Source organism: Dreissena polymorpha, chromosome 1, assembly GCF_020536995.1.
Source record: "Dreissena polymorpha isolate Duluth1 chromosome 1, UMN_Dpol_1.0, whole genome shotgun sequence".
NCBI classification, from domain to species: Eukaryota; Metazoa; Mollusca; class Bivalvia; order Myida; family Dreissenidae; genus Dreissena; species Dreissena polymorpha.
The window spans coordinates 48,959,304-48,975,111 of NC_068355.1; the positions used below are offsets into that span (position 1 = coordinate 48,959,304).

Sequence of the window (15,808 nt, forward strand, 5' to 3'; positions counted from 1 at the left end):
CAAGGGAATTTGAACTTAAGACTGCAGGGAGACGCCTTACAAGAGTCTGCTTGTATTAATGCTTTATCAGAAATCTGTATGTGATAATTATAGATGATCAACTTCACAAAACTATAATTAAACAACAGCTGTCACAGACAAAGCAGCAGTCCGCTACAATGTTGTCGGAGTAGAAACAGGATCACCACAGCAACCCCAATTTTGGTCAAACAAAAAAAAAGTACATACTCCACTCTATCTTCACACCAAGTTTCATTTGCCTAGCTTTAGTACTTTATATGTTTTGGCAGGATCCAAATTTTGTTTTTTACTTTCTATTTTAGTTTGACAAAAATACAGAAATAATAGGCAAATTTCCCACCATCGCCATCTATCTACCTACACAAAAAGGTTCATCCACATAGCTTGAGAACTTTTTGAGTTATTGATTCACCAGATTTTAGTTTTCTGTAACAATAGCATCCACATATGTTGTATGTAAAAATGACAAAGAAATGAAACAGCGTGCATACCCGGTATCCCCATACCAAATTTCATCAACCTGGCATGAACACTTTTTGAGTGATTTAGATTCACTTAATTCTATAACCATGGCAGCTACAATTTGTGTATGAAGAAAAAACTGAAATAAATTGCATATTCCCTATATGGCCCTCTATCCACACACAGTTTCATCAACCTAGCTAAAGTACTTTTTGAGTTATCGCAGGATCTTGATTTTTCAGACAGACTGATGACTGACAAAGCGCAAACCAATAGGGCACTAACAAGCCCATTTTAGCATTTACCCATATGTATCTTAATCAATAGTGCTAATGTTTACCACAGCTATTGAATTTTTACTGCTGATACCACAACTGATACCACAACCTGGGGAAAAACATCCAGGACAGTTAACAGACTTTCTTACTGACCAAATCCATTCATTTTCAATAGCCTTTATAATTATCTTAAGGATAGGAAAGTCTACAAAAAAGTCTAAACAAACCAACACATTAACAAACAATGCAAAGATAATTATGTATTGGAAACATTGAGTTTAAAAAAAAAATTAACTCAAAACCGCTACCTTTTCAGCCTTGTCCATGACTGAAGGATTGAGCAGCCCAATGACGACCCCAAGGTCATTCTTCCAATGGTCCTTGTAGACATTGCCAAACAGGAAGAACGTCACAGTGCGATCACAGTGCTGGAGGTCACTCAGCTTCCAGATACAGAATGTCTTACCCTGAGTGACATGAACACATGTTTGTAATTTAGAAATCTTTTAAGCAATTTATTGTTTTTAAATGCATCATACCAAACAATTGTTGTTTATTTACAAATAAATTATTTTTATTTACAAATGAACTGATAAAATATCAATGCCAACTATAGGTTTTCCCAAATGTGACAACTACCCTCACACACTTTTTTGTTAGCTCATACAAGCCAGGAATGTGTGGATCATTGGGCATTGCACATGTCTGGCACATTGTAACTTAAGTTAATGGTGAGGATATATTCAAAGTTTCGATTTATTCACTTGCAAAATGTGCAGGTAGTTCAATCCACAAACTCATAACACTTTATGCAAACTGTCTGACCAACACAGAGACTCCAATATTCCAATATACCCCCCCTCATACTTCTTCAAGGAACTACATGTAGTTACAGAAATATTATTTCAATTGTTATCAGCAATTTAAAAATTGAAAGGTTTATTTCTTATATGAAGAGGAAACTTAAAGAGCCAGGTAAGACTCCACTGCCACATACAGCCGCTGACTGGCGTGGCTCAGTCTTGTGTACAACCACGCCCATGGTGACCCAGTTGTCCTTCTGCAGGTCTGTGTGGCCAGGCTTGGACGCCAGTCTGCTTATCTTCACCATGTGTCGCCCGTCCATTTTCCGCCTGAACTCCTCCATGGAGATACGCGGGTTGCTATGACAACGAGACAATCGCCAGCTTAATGACAATCTTTATTACACTGACATCTGTGATTGTGTTTGGTGCAAACATATTTAATGTCATTGTTATCTAAGCATTCATTTCCAACCCTTTGATGCTGATGAGCAGAAAATACCATAGAACCTGAATAGACTGAGATTTAGTTGCAGGCTGTTCTGGTTTTATGCTGGTTACATATAACCTTGTTTCACAATTGAGCCTGAGAGTCATATTGCATACATGCCATACGTCCTGGATTGTCCGGGACAGTCCCGGAAATGAAGAACTTGTCCCGCTGTCCCAGAAATCTGTCAAATGTCCCGAAATTTACAAAATCCATATATACATGTACCTTATCTTAGGCTTAACTGCACCTCGAATCTGTGTATATCTGCAGCGTCTCCATGACAATGCCTACCCGATAGGCAGACTACGCTACGTGTCAAAATCGATCAATTAACAGGGGTCCTGTTATCATATCGATTGTCTCACGTTCGCGGTCAAACCGAAAAGGCGGCATTGTTTAATGTGGTTGTTAATTGACTTTAATCTACTACGTCATTATTTCCCGCTGCGTAAGGGCAAATGATAGTTGTTCACACATCTGAAGTCCAACATCGCTGAGTAAAAAATTTAAAGCAGTGTGACTGTCCGGATTTTAAGTTGACGATCTACCGGTACTGTTTTGTTGTATTTGTTTTATTGTGATTGGTTGTATGTATTGTGAATTGATTTGAGTTGACGATCTAACGGTACTGTATTGTTGTATTTTTTATTATATAAATGTTATAAATGAATAAAGGCGTTTCAACAACTACGCGTTACACACCGGTCTTAATAACAATAACGCAGTGACGTCACCATCTATGTTTAGAACGCTTACACTGAAAACACGTGGCTTGTATCTAGTAACAGAAGTAGTAATGTTTAATTTGACGTCAATAGATCAAGTGTATTTCGGATAGGCTTTCGAACTTTTGCAATTAACGATGCGAAACAAAAAAAAACGTACCAAAAAATGCGTATGTCTATAAATATCGCTACATTTTATACATGTCCCGGAAAATCGGCAAAAGTCCCGGACAATTTAACTCAATGTCCCGGAATTGGTCTGAAAAATTATGGCATGTATGCATATTGACATTGTAAGGTTAATAAAGTATAGTGTACACAATTGAATTTTAAACACTCAATACCCTAAGTAAGACCTCACCTTTATCATTTGTCTCAAGTATATTGAATAAAATTCAGCTTTACTACTATTTATTTAGTTTTTGTATTCATCTATTGTTATGTTGAACAAGAGATTGCCAAGCAATATGGTCCCCTTCAGGTGAAACTCCACCATTGTCAGTTAAAATATTTGTTATTTTTATTTGTTGCCATAGCAACCAGAATTTTTGACATAGGAACAAAATGAAATGACGTGCATAATCTCCATATTGCCATCTATCCATGTTTCAAGTTTCATGAAAAAATATGAAGAACTTTTAAAGTTATCGCAGGATCCAGAAAAGTGTGACGGACTGACAGACAGACTGACAGACAGACGGAGTGCAAACCATAAGTCCCCTCAGGTTTCACCGGAAGGGGACAATAAATATTTAGTTTTTGTTTTTTTTACGTTTAAATCCCAATTAAAGTGAAAACAAGGGACAAAATTGTCACAAAACCAGGTTTTCATTGTGAAAAAAAAATCTGATAAAGGGAGAAAACTCAAACTGAACTTTTGAAATGACCAAAAAAAATTAACCCCCTTTGTAAGTTTTTTTTTTTTTTTAAATCTTTTTTTAGTCGTGGCGACCTTGACATTGGAGATATTGACGTGATTCTTTCGTGGGACACACCGTCCCATGATGGTGAACAAATGTGCCAAATGATTTTAAAATCTCACAATGAATGACATAGTTATGGCCAGGACAAGCTCATTTATGGCCATTTTTGACCTTTGAACTCAAAGTGTGACCTTGACCTTGGAGATATCGACGTAATTTTTTAGCGCGACACACCGTCCAATGATGGTGAACAAATGTGCCAAATGATTTTAAAATCTGACGATGAACGACATAGTTATGGCTCGGACAAGCTCATTTATGGCCATTTTTGACCTTTGAACTCAAAGTGTGACCTTGACCTTGGAGATATCGACGTAATTATTTCGCGCGACACACCGTCCAATGATGGTGAACAAATGTGCCAAATGATTTAAAAATCTGACAATGAACGACATAGTTATGGCCCGGACAAGCTTATTCCGCCAGCCCGCCAGCCAGCCAGCCAGCCAGCCAGCCCGCCCGCATTCGCCAATCTAATAACCAGTTTTTTCCTTCGGAAAACCTGGTTAATAATAACAAGAGGGCCAAGATGGCCTTAGTTGCTCACCTGAGAGGAGTCGGTTCATTCAATCTTTACCTAATGTCAAACATGACCTAGATATTGACCAGACAAACATCCTGGTCAAGTTTCATCATTATTGAACCAAAGCTCTGGCGTAGGGAGTGTTTTTGTTTTTGTAAGATTTGAAATGGTGACCTATATTATGAGTTGACCCCCCAAACATCAAACATCAAACTTTGCTTACAAGGATTTTGTATAATATAATGAAAATTTGGACAATCTAAGGGCAATAATTATGGCATTAATTATGTGATTTTGCTCATCATCAATCTTGACTGAGATCTTTCAGCAACTTTGATAAAGAATGCTTGAGAAATGTGAATGCTAGAGTGTTTACTAACCAAATGTGGACGGACGGACAGCGCAGGTCACAGGGGTAAAAAAAATTGTGCGTATGGAAAGGCCTTGTCCATATACACATGCATACCAAATATGAAGGTTATATCTCAAGGGACATAGAAGTTATGAGCATTTTTCGAAACCTAAATGCAGATTTAGATGGAAAGGCCTTGTCCATATACACATGCATACCAAATATGAAGGTTATATATCAAGGGACATAGAAGTTATGAGCATTTTTCAAAACCTAAACGCAGATTTCGAAACCTAAACGCGGACCCTAAGTTCAAGGTCAAGGTCACAGGGGTAAAAAATTGTGTGCATATGGAAAGGCCTTGTCCATATACACATGCATACCAAATATGAAGGTTATATCTCAAGGGACATAGAAGTTATGAGCATTTTTTTAACCTTAACGCAGATTTCGAAACCTAAACGCGGACCCTCAGTTCAAGGTCAAGGTCACAGGGGTAAAAAAAAAAATTCGTATGGAAAGGCCTTGTCCATATACACATGCATACCAAATATGAAGGTTATATTTCAAGGGACATAGAAGTTATGAGCATTTTTCGAAACCTAAACGCAGATTTTGAAACCTAAACGCGGACCCAAAGTTCAAGGTCAAGGTCACAGGGCTAAAAAAATGTGTGCGTAAGGAAAGGCCTTGTCCATTTACACATGCATACCAAATATGAAGGTTAAATCTCAAGGGACATAGAAGTTATGAGCATTTTTGGAAACCTAAAAGCAAAGTGTGACGGAAAGACAGACAGACAGATGGACGGACAGTCAGATCACTATATGCCCCCTTTTCTTCGAAAGGGGGCATAAAAACATCCAACCTTGAATAACAATTAACACATAAATGAAACACAACTACACTGTATTATTATGAAAACATTTATAATCAAAGGGGAGTCACTACTGTATTCTTAAATGCAATATTTAGAAGTGTTGTCTCACATGTTACATGACCTTAATTCATGATTGTTTGCAAGCCTTTTTACTATCTAAATATAAGGAAAACTGCCACATCCCCCTGGCAACCATGTTTTTCAACAGACCGGAACCATTTTCAAACATAACTCACGTATCTAGGAAACAAAAGTTCTGACAAAATTTCATGAAAATAGGGCCAAAAATGTGACTTCTAGAGTCTTGACATGTTTTCACTATATACATATAGAGAAAAATGCCCCGCCCACTGGCGGCCATGTTTTTTCATCGATCTGGACCATTTTCAAACTCGTCCGAGACATCAATTGAATCAATGTTTTGACCAACTTTCATGATGATTGGGCAAAAATTGTGACTTCTAGAGTGTTTACAAGGTTTCTCTATAGCCAAATAAGGAAATCTGCCCAGCCCACTGGCGGCCATGTTTTTCAACGTACAGAACCACTTTTGAACTCAACCAAGATATCATTAAGACAAACATTTTGACAAAGTTACAAGAAAATTGGGCATGAAATGTGACTTCTACAGTGTTTACAAGGTTTTTCTTTTTTTTGACCTAGTGACCTAGTTTATGACCCGGCACAACCCAGTTTCGAATTCGGCCGAGATTTCATTGGGACAAAGCTTCTGACCAAGTTTCATGAAGATGGGCCAAGAAATGTGGCCTCTAGAGTGTTTACGAGCAAATGTTAACAGACGGACGGACATAAGACGGACAAAGACCGGTAACAAAAGCTCACCTGAGCAATCAGGTGAGCTAAAAATAAGAATATACAATTAAAATAGGCAAATGCCTAAAAGGTGTATGGGAGAGGGTTACACTTTAATTAAATCCATTTTAGGAGATTTTCGGTTGTGTGGACACTGTTTTTACTATAATCATATTGTCCTCCAAGACAAATTATTACCTGATGTCTTATATAAATGATAATTAATTATTTTTTGCTATTTCCTCGTCGAAAAAGAAATTTGCAATGTTTTAAACTGTTACCGGTGAATATCGAACTGTTGACCGGTCAACAGTTTGAACTGTTGCCCGCTGGAATAATGACGTCATTTCGTCGAAAAAATGACGTCATTTTACAGTTAAACAGTCAAAATTATTTATTTTATCGATTACTGTTGTGTGTAAATAAAAATTTAGTTTGCTGTTATTTCTATGTTGGAAATTTGATCAGGTAATAAAACACTTATTTCATGGATGCTTGGTGAACAGTCAAAACTGTTGTCCCTCGGTATCAGGGCTGACATTTGGAACTGTTGCCCTCGGCCTATCGGCCTCGGGCAACAGTACCAAAGTCATCCCTGATACCTTGGGAAACAGTTTTGACTGTTCACCGCGCATCCATGAAATAAGTGTATACTGTTTCTCAAGACAAGCTTGATGTATTTCTTATTCAAGTGGTAATCAGTAATGTTTACTGCCACAAGATGGACAAATCACTTCGAGGTCAGGCTATAAAGTATCTTGTACAGTATGCAATTTTTTAAACTAAATCATTTATGCAACAATTAAAAAACACAATTATTATGTTACATACTTAGTTTTTTGTAGATTTTTTTTTATTATTACAAGCATTTTCTCAATTTGTTTCCTGGACAATGCCCACAATATTTACCACAATATATTTCAATTAAAACTTTCATCATGCCTGACATTTATATTTTAAATAACAGTGAAGTAGGTAACAAAATGTAAACAATAAACTGAATATAACGTTCAAGTTCATTCATTTGAAGAATACATGTATATAAAATGTCATTTGGTCATAATGCTTTATTTTATGTGTTTGTTAAATCTCCATGGTTCCTTTCCCTTGTGGAATCTTCTATGAGCCTTTAAGATGTTTCTGACAAATATTTTCCCTGAATGTAAAAAGTAAACCTTACACAATCCTGATGCCACAGAAGGGGTCGGTGACTGATTCCCTCTCATCCTCCTTCAGTAAACTGGTTGTCTTGGGCAGGAATTCCTCACGCACACAGTACTTGCCACTCACTGTACCAGTCTCGGGGTTCAATTTTGGGCTAGCATCAGGAGCAGGCTGGGATCTCTTTGGCACTGTGTTCATGTCTGAAAAGAAAACATATTTCAAATATATATGAGCTGTGCTCAGTGAAAAGGGGGTTTAATGCATGTACATAAAGTGTCATTCCAGATTAGCTTGTGCAGTCCACACAGCCTAATCAGGAACGACACTTTCCGCCTAAACTAGATTTTTGCTAACAAGAGACTTTCTTTAAACGAAAATATCATAAGAGCGGACTCCACAAGCTAATCTGGCACGATACTCTCGGCACATGCATGATACTCTCGGCACATGCATGATACTCTCGGCACATGCATGATACTCTCGGCACATGCATGATACTCTCGGCACATGCATGATACTCTCGGCACATGCATGATACTCTCAGCACATGCATGATACTCTCGGCACATGCATGATACTCTCGGCACATGCATGATACTCTCGGCACATGCATGATACTCTCGGCACATGCATGATACTCTCGGCACATGCATGATACTCTCGGCACATGCATGATACTCTCGGCACATGCATGATACTCTCGGCACATGCATGATACTCTCGGCACATGCATGATACTCTCGGCACATGCATGATACTCTCGGCACATGCATGATACTCTCGGCACATGCATTAATCCCGCTTTTCACAGAGCAAGGCTCATATCTATGTGTTCTTTCTATGTGTTCTTTATAAAATGTATTTTAAAGAGGCAAACAAATAAAATGTTACAAAAAAGTGTATGCATTATTCACTTATTAGTTTTATAAACAACGAAGGATATCCCTACCATTGAAAACTCCATGTCATTTCAATTTGGCGTATTTGTTCATGTTAGGCGCTTTTTTTATTTTATGATTTCCGGTGATTATAAGAGAAACATCAGTGAATTAAATCTGATATATCACTGATTCAAACGGTGAAAATGAACAGTGAAAATCTTGATAATTTTCATGGTTTTTACTGTGAAATGACGTCATTTTTTAACAAAATAATGTCATTATTCCTGCGAAATTCTCTAGTTAAACTTTTTTACAAAGTGGATAAACGCTGAAAAAAGCATAAAATAAAAAGAAACTTAGTAAGCTTTGGTTGTATATAGATTTTAATTCACTGGTGATCATAGAAAATAATATTTTGTCTGTGACGTCATAATGTTAAATGTCAGGACAGTATTAATCGTCAACATTATGATAGTACATGTTGTGTTCAAAGAGTTTAAAATGAAGGCAATAAATATTTTCTATATTTTGATAAAGGTGTTATGCTGAAATGTTTATAAAAGAGTAGAGAGGACTAACCCTTTTAAAATCATTTTAGATAATTACACAGAATAAATGATTGGGCATTATGTTCTTATTCACATTAATCTTCACATGTGTATTGTTATATTGTCAAAGCCTATGTTCATTTTAGCCTCATTATCATATCTTATGTACCGTTACCTTACAATATAGATCAATAATTTCCTTTGGACACAGTGATTAACAAACAGGGCCATGAAAGAGAGGGTTGGACAGACGGATGAATGACAAACCTACAGCACTATCTGTAAATGAAATTTCAAGATCATATATTTTGTACTTTTCTAGTTTTTACTCAACCTTCATTCTTTTGCATGCCTGGACAGCCTAAATATTTTCTTCTATGTAAAAATGCAAAGTAACTAAATTGCATTATATGCATGAAATATTATTGAAACAAAACATAAACTTAACAGTACATATGCAAGTTCAAAAATAAATGCCCTACTCTTCAAATTAGGCCATGGTGAATAAACAGCTGCGCCATGAGCGCATGATACGCCCGTCGTTCGCCAATGAAGTAGTAAGGTAATAAATAACCCTTTGAATCATTTTTTTACTTCAGTTTATTTGTATTTGAATACATGGTTTATTTTATAAGTACATGAGCATGGAGCGCCGTCTCCTTGACATTCATACCATATCTTTTTTTGAGTATATGTATGCATTTCTTTAGAGGATATGGAGTTGAAGTAAACCTGTTATAGATATTTTGACCAATAATAAAAGAGAAATTTAGATGGGTAAGTGGTAGTGTACAATCGGAATAGAAAAAAGCTCACCTTGTTCAATTTTTCAGGGATACTAAAAAAAAAAAAAAAAAAAATCCATCGAAGGATATTTGAGGTACAGTAGGACATTCAATGAAATCACGAAATTTTGACGAACAAAGTCCCATAACTCTGGAACGACAATTCAGAATTCCGTCAAAAACGAAAGGGGATCAGGGTTTATCAATATTAAGATTGTGTTGAAATTTGAAAAAAATCCATCGAAGGATATTTGAGCTACAGTAGGACATTCAATGAAATCACGAAATTTTGACGAACAAAGTCCCATAACTCTGGAACGACAATTCAGAATTCCGTCAAAAACGAAAGGGGATCAGGGTTTATCAATATTAAGATTGTGTTGAAATTTGAAAAAAATCCATCGAAGGATATTTGAGCTACAGTAGGACATTCAATGAAATCACGAAATTTTGACGAACAAAGTCCCATAACTCTGGAACGACAATTCAGAATTCCGTCAAAAACGAAAGGGGATCAGGGTTTATCAATATTAAGATTGTGTTAAAATTTGAAGAAAATCTGTCAAAGGATATTTGACGTAGCGTACGACATTAACAGACGGACGGACGGACGGACAGACGGACGCGGGGTATACCATAATACGTCCCGTCATAGACGGGCGTATAAAAATTAGCAAATTTAACTGAGGAAAATTGTATTTGGCCACAACATTTTCTTCACAAAACATCCTAGATCAACCCTAGATAAGGGTTCAACAGCAAATTGTAAATATAGCAAAAGAAACACATTAAGCCAGGGCCATTGACCCACCAGTCCATCTTGAAGGCACAGGTTTCTTGATCAGGGCGGGGTCATAGCTGGGGGCATGGGCCTGTCGTTTCTGCTCGCCCGTCTTGATCAGCTTCTTAATCTCCTCACCCTCACTGCTCAGTTTCACCTTCTCCTCTGAGGAAACCGGAAAACAGGGCATTTAGCGTGTGCGTAAATTGTCGCCCCAGATTAGCCTGTACAGTCTGCACAGGCTTATAAGGGACAATACCCACATGCATTTTACCCCGTTTTCACAGAACGAGGCTCATATTATTAAATAAACAAATGACAGCAATCTATCGATGGCATTTGATATCAATTCTATCGATGGCACATGAATATTTTGAGACAACTATAAAATACAAGCTGTGATTGATCACTGAACATGATTGTTTTTCCATACGCAGGATTATTTATATCAAAGGTAATGATATGTTTTCTATAAATGCATGTACTTATTGTCATGCTCAATATATGCAATATTCTATTATACAAAATGCACAACATTCAATTATTTTCGCTTAAACTAGAAATTGGTTAAGAAGAGACTTCTTATCAACCAAAAATTCCATAGAAGTGGAAAGTGTCGTCAGTGAGTATTCTGTGCACACTGCACGGGCTAATCGGAGACAACACTTTACCCACATGCATTTAACCCAGTTTTGAAAGAGTGCGGCTCAAGTTATCCTGTGATTAATACAGTTTGTGAAACCTTTAAAATTATCCACCATTTTCACAATGCAGGGGTGTAGTGAAAGTCTATTAGTTATAACGATTTTACCTGGCTGACTGAAATTTTAATTGTATGAATTTAAGGCTAAGTTGCAGTTACTACTGACAACCTAAGCAGCTTTTAGATCATTTAAAAGAAAGAACAAGAAAAGGCTAAGTTGTAATTAACAACTGACAATCTACGCAGCTTTGATATCATTTAAAAGAAAGAAAACGAAAAAATCTCAAACAAACAGCCCTATTAGAAGCAAAGAATAAGTAAAAAAAGATAACTTTTAGTAGTAAAAACAGTGGCTACCAGGTTTATTGGCATTTAAGTTGCATCGTCAGATTAAAATCCAGTTTCATGAGATTTTTCAATATGAGTGTCATGGGAAAATAATGCATAAATTACTGTCCTTTAACAACCTGTGCAATTTGTAGTAGATAAGGACAACAAGTTATGGTTCAATTCAATTCAATTCAATGTTTATTGCTATGTGGCCTCCGGCCCTTGCAAGTACAAATAACATAGCATAGTCACACATATCAATACACATATAGACAACATACATATGTAATGGTACAGCTATTGATAATTAAATGATATTCAGTAATGCATTTCTTCGTTCAAAAGCATAATACAAATAACATCGCATATTAACATAATACAAGCAAAATCGCAAAGTCACATTATAGAAATAACATAATACAAATAGCATCACATAGTCTCATAATACAAACAACATCGCATATACACATATAGATCCAGCTATTTATAATTAATTGCTATTCAGCAACGCATTTCTTCTTTCAAAAGCATAATACAAGAACATAGCAATACTCCTGATCAACTTTTCTTCACGGGAACTCATGATTTTATTAAATTTATTTGTAGTAGCGGGTGTATAGTACTTTATGGGTATATACATTTTACGAAGGTCTAAGTATGTTGTACATATTAGAAGAAAATGAAATTCATTTTCAATATCATTTTTACAAAAAGGACACAACCTTCGGTCCCTGTCGATATTCAAATAGCGACCCTGTTCAATCATGAGCTTATGTGAAGAAATTCGAAAACATACATAAGCGTTACGAAATTTACGGATTGTTAAAATATTTAAATATGACTCAAATTCAAAGTTACTTTTAAATCCATTGTATGTTTTTAGTTTTGAAGAACTATTACACGCTTCTATCCACTGCTGTACAAAAATGTCTTTTAATCGTTGAGCATAATTTATCAAAAATAATGGTTTATTAGCAACTGCTTGTTGTTCCCACACATAACCAAACCCTATGGATTGCAAGTGATTTCGTAATGAAGTAACCCAGTTTACGTATCCTATGTCATTAAAACATTTCAACATTTCATAGCACTTTTTAGTATGACGGGAATATGGTGTTTCCAGTAATCGTAACCAATATTTTACAACTCTCATAGATGAATAAATATGTATTGGATATCTACCACAATCACCTATAATAGCATTATTACATGAGTATATTGGTGCTGACATAAATCTTTTACATGCATATGTGTGAACTCTTTCTACAACTTCAAAAGCTTTTAGCCCCCATAATTCCGATCCATATAATAAAATAGGCATTACCTTAGCATCAACAATCTTAAAGTAACAATGATATGGCATAGGCATATAGTCGTATAGTGACGAAAGCATAGATATAATGACACGTTTTGCTTTACAAGACATGTTTTCTGCCATTTTAAACATAGACAGGCTAGACGAAAAATGAACACCTACATAATTGAATCCTTGCACACATTCCAATAGTGCATTATTGTAATACCATTTTTCGTTCAAAGCAGGTCGACCACCATTTTTGAATACAACAATTTTTGTCTTATCCACATTTACATTTAATTTAGAGACAACACAAAATTCGTGAAGATGATTTAGCTGCTGTTGTAGACCTGAAACTGTATCCGAAGCCAGTGCTACATCGTCAGCAAATAATAACATAAATATTTCAACATAATCTGGGGTAAGTTGTATACCTCTTATGTTCTTACTTTTTAAATATTCATATAATTCATTGATATACAAACAGAACAGAATAGGGCTTAAATTACAGCCTTGTCGTACTCCCATAGTACATTCAATAACGTCACTTAATGTATTATTTGACCTAACTTGTGTTTTAACATTCTTGTATAGGGCTTTTATAGCCAGTAATAGATTCCCACCAACATTATTATTCACTAAAGTCAAGAGTAACCGTCTCCTATTGACAAAATCGAATGCCTTTGTAAAATCTACAAATGCGACATATAATTTGCGTTTTTTACGACATAAATATTTACTAATTATCGAATACAAAACAAACGCATTGTCAATAGTCGAATATCCTTTTCGGAACCCTGCCTGCGACTCAGTTATTTTATCATATGCTTCAAGATAAAACGAAAGCCTTTTGTTCAATATGCTTATATAAATTTTGCTCAAAACATCTATTAGTGATATTCCCCTATAATTATCGGGATTATTTGTAGGGCCTTTTTTATGTAAGGGTATTAAAATTGATGGTAAAATGTGCTTTTTTCTGATTGCACTAAAGCTTGTCCAACCACTATATGAAAAAAGGGCGGTACAAAATCCACCTAGGTAGACTGCGCATGCTGATCTGGCAAGACACTTTATTTACACAATGCACTGTGTTTTCACACAAATCTTGTATTCTCACCCCAGCACAGTATTCTAACCCCAGCACAGTTATCTTACCCCAACACAGAATTCTTACCCCAGCACAGTTTTCTCAACCAAGCACAGTATTCTCACCCCACCAACGAGTTCTTACCCCAGCACAGTATTCTCACCCAAGCACAGTATTCTCACCCCAGCAACGAGTTCTTACCCCAGCACAGTATTCTCACCCCAGCACAGTATTCTCACCCCTGCACAGTCTTCTCACCCCTGCACAGTATTCTCACCCCAGCACAGTATTCTCACCCCAGCAACGAGTTCTTACCCCAGTACAGTACTCTTACCCCAACACAGTACTCTTACCTCAACACAGTATTCTTACCCCAACACAATATTCTCACCAAGCACAGTATTCTCACCCCAACACAATATTCTTACCCAACACAGTATTCTCAACAAGCACAGTATTTTTACCCCAGCAACGAGTTCTTACCCCATTACAGTATTCTTACCCTAACACAGTATTCTTACCGCCTGCAAGATCCTCCCAATCGCTGTCGTCTGACTCCCCAAACAGTTCGCTAGCTGTCAGTTCCTTGTTGGGGCCACTGAAAAATGGGTTGTCATCAACACCTGCAAAAGATAAGACATGAGCACTTTGAAAGATTCTCATAACTTGGGGGACCACATTTACACATTTGCCGCTCACTTTCTCCCTGTTTTTCTGTCAGTGACCTTACACTCACATGATCAACATGGCTTATACTGTAAACAAGAGTTCCGCGGTCGGAGATGACCGCATTGAAGCCGGATTTTTGATTTAAATGACAGGAAAGTACCTTTCGTGTTTTTGTCAATGCAATACTTAAATTACTGAAATATTGTTCAAAGGTCAAAATGAAATGTAAGTACTTTTCAAGGCATGAGCAAACCTTGTGTTATGTTTTGAATGCATATAACAATTTTAACATTTTAACATTGAAGGTCACAGTGACCTTGACCTTCAAATGAATGACATTGAAATGAGCAGTGGTGATCTTCTAGTACTGGCCAACCTTTATGTCAAGTTTGAAGACTCTAGGTACAAGCATACCAAAGTTATAACATGGAATAAGAACTTTAACATTTTTACCTACCAAAGTTATAAGAACTTTAACATTTTTACATTCAAGGTCACAGTGACCTTGACCTTAGAATGAATGACCTTGAAATGACCAGTGGTCATCTAAGTGTGCTTGCAAACCTTCATGTCAAGTTTGAAGACTCTATGTCCAAGCATACCAAAGTTATAACAATTTTAACATTTTAACATTTAAGGTCACAGTGACCTTGACCTTCAAATGAATGACATTGAAATGACCAGTGGTCATCTTCTAGTACTGGCCAATCTTTATTTCAAGTTTGAAGACTCTAGGTACAAGCATACCAAAGTTATAACATGAAATAAGAACTTTAACATTTGTACATTCAAGGTCACAGTGACCTTGACCTTCAAATGAATGACCTTGAAATGTCCAGTGGTTACTTACTAGTTCTGGCCAACCTTCATGTCAAGTTTCAAGACTCTAGGTCCAAGCATACCAAAGTTATAACAACTTGAACATTTTTACATTCAAGGTCACAGTGACCTTGACCTTCAAATGAATGACCTTGAAATGTCCAGTGGTTACTTACTAGTTCTGGCCAACCTTCATGTCAAGTTTCAAGACTCTAGGTCCAAGCATACCAAAGTTATAACAACTTTAACATTTTTATATTGAAGGTCACAGTGACCTTCACCTTCAAATGAATGACCTTGAAATGACCAGTGGTCATCTGTTAATCCTGGCCAACCTTCATGTCAAGTTTGAAGACTCTAGGTCCAAGCATACCAAAGTTATACCATGAAATAAGAACTTAAACATTT

General features: G+C 36.4%; 1 protein-coding gene and 1 long non-coding RNA gene across 5 annotated transcripts in view; both read right to left on the reverse strand.

Annotated features, from left to right (window-relative positions):
- LOC127879698 (protein MCM10 homolog) overlaps positions 1-15,808 on the reverse strand; it is a 49,089-nt gene that overhangs the window by 16,269 nt on the left and 17,012 nt on the right. For all 4 annotated transcript variants that reach the window (XM_052426716.1, XM_052426709.1, XM_052426694.1 and 1 more), the window contains 5 exons: positions 14,434-14,535; positions 10,523-10,657; positions 7,514-7,697; positions 1,759-1,924; positions 1,070-1,228 (listed from right to left, as the gene is read on the reverse strand). In XM_052426716.1, coding sequence (XP_052282676.1) covers positions 1,070-1,228; positions 1,759-1,924; positions 7,514-7,697; positions 10,523-10,657; positions 14,434-14,535 — 746 coding nt within the window. The remainder of the gene's footprint in view (positions 1-1,069; positions 1,229-1,758; positions 1,925-7,513; positions 7,698-10,522; positions 10,658-14,433; positions 14,536-15,808) is intronic.
- LOC127880192 (uncharacterized) lies at positions 3,687-5,138 on the reverse strand. The gene is made up of 2 exons (XR_008049454.1): positions 4,914-5,138; positions 3,687-4,809 (listed from the first exon to the last, which is right to left on the reverse strand). It is a non-coding gene; the product is annotated as an uncharacterized LOC127880192 (long non-coding RNA).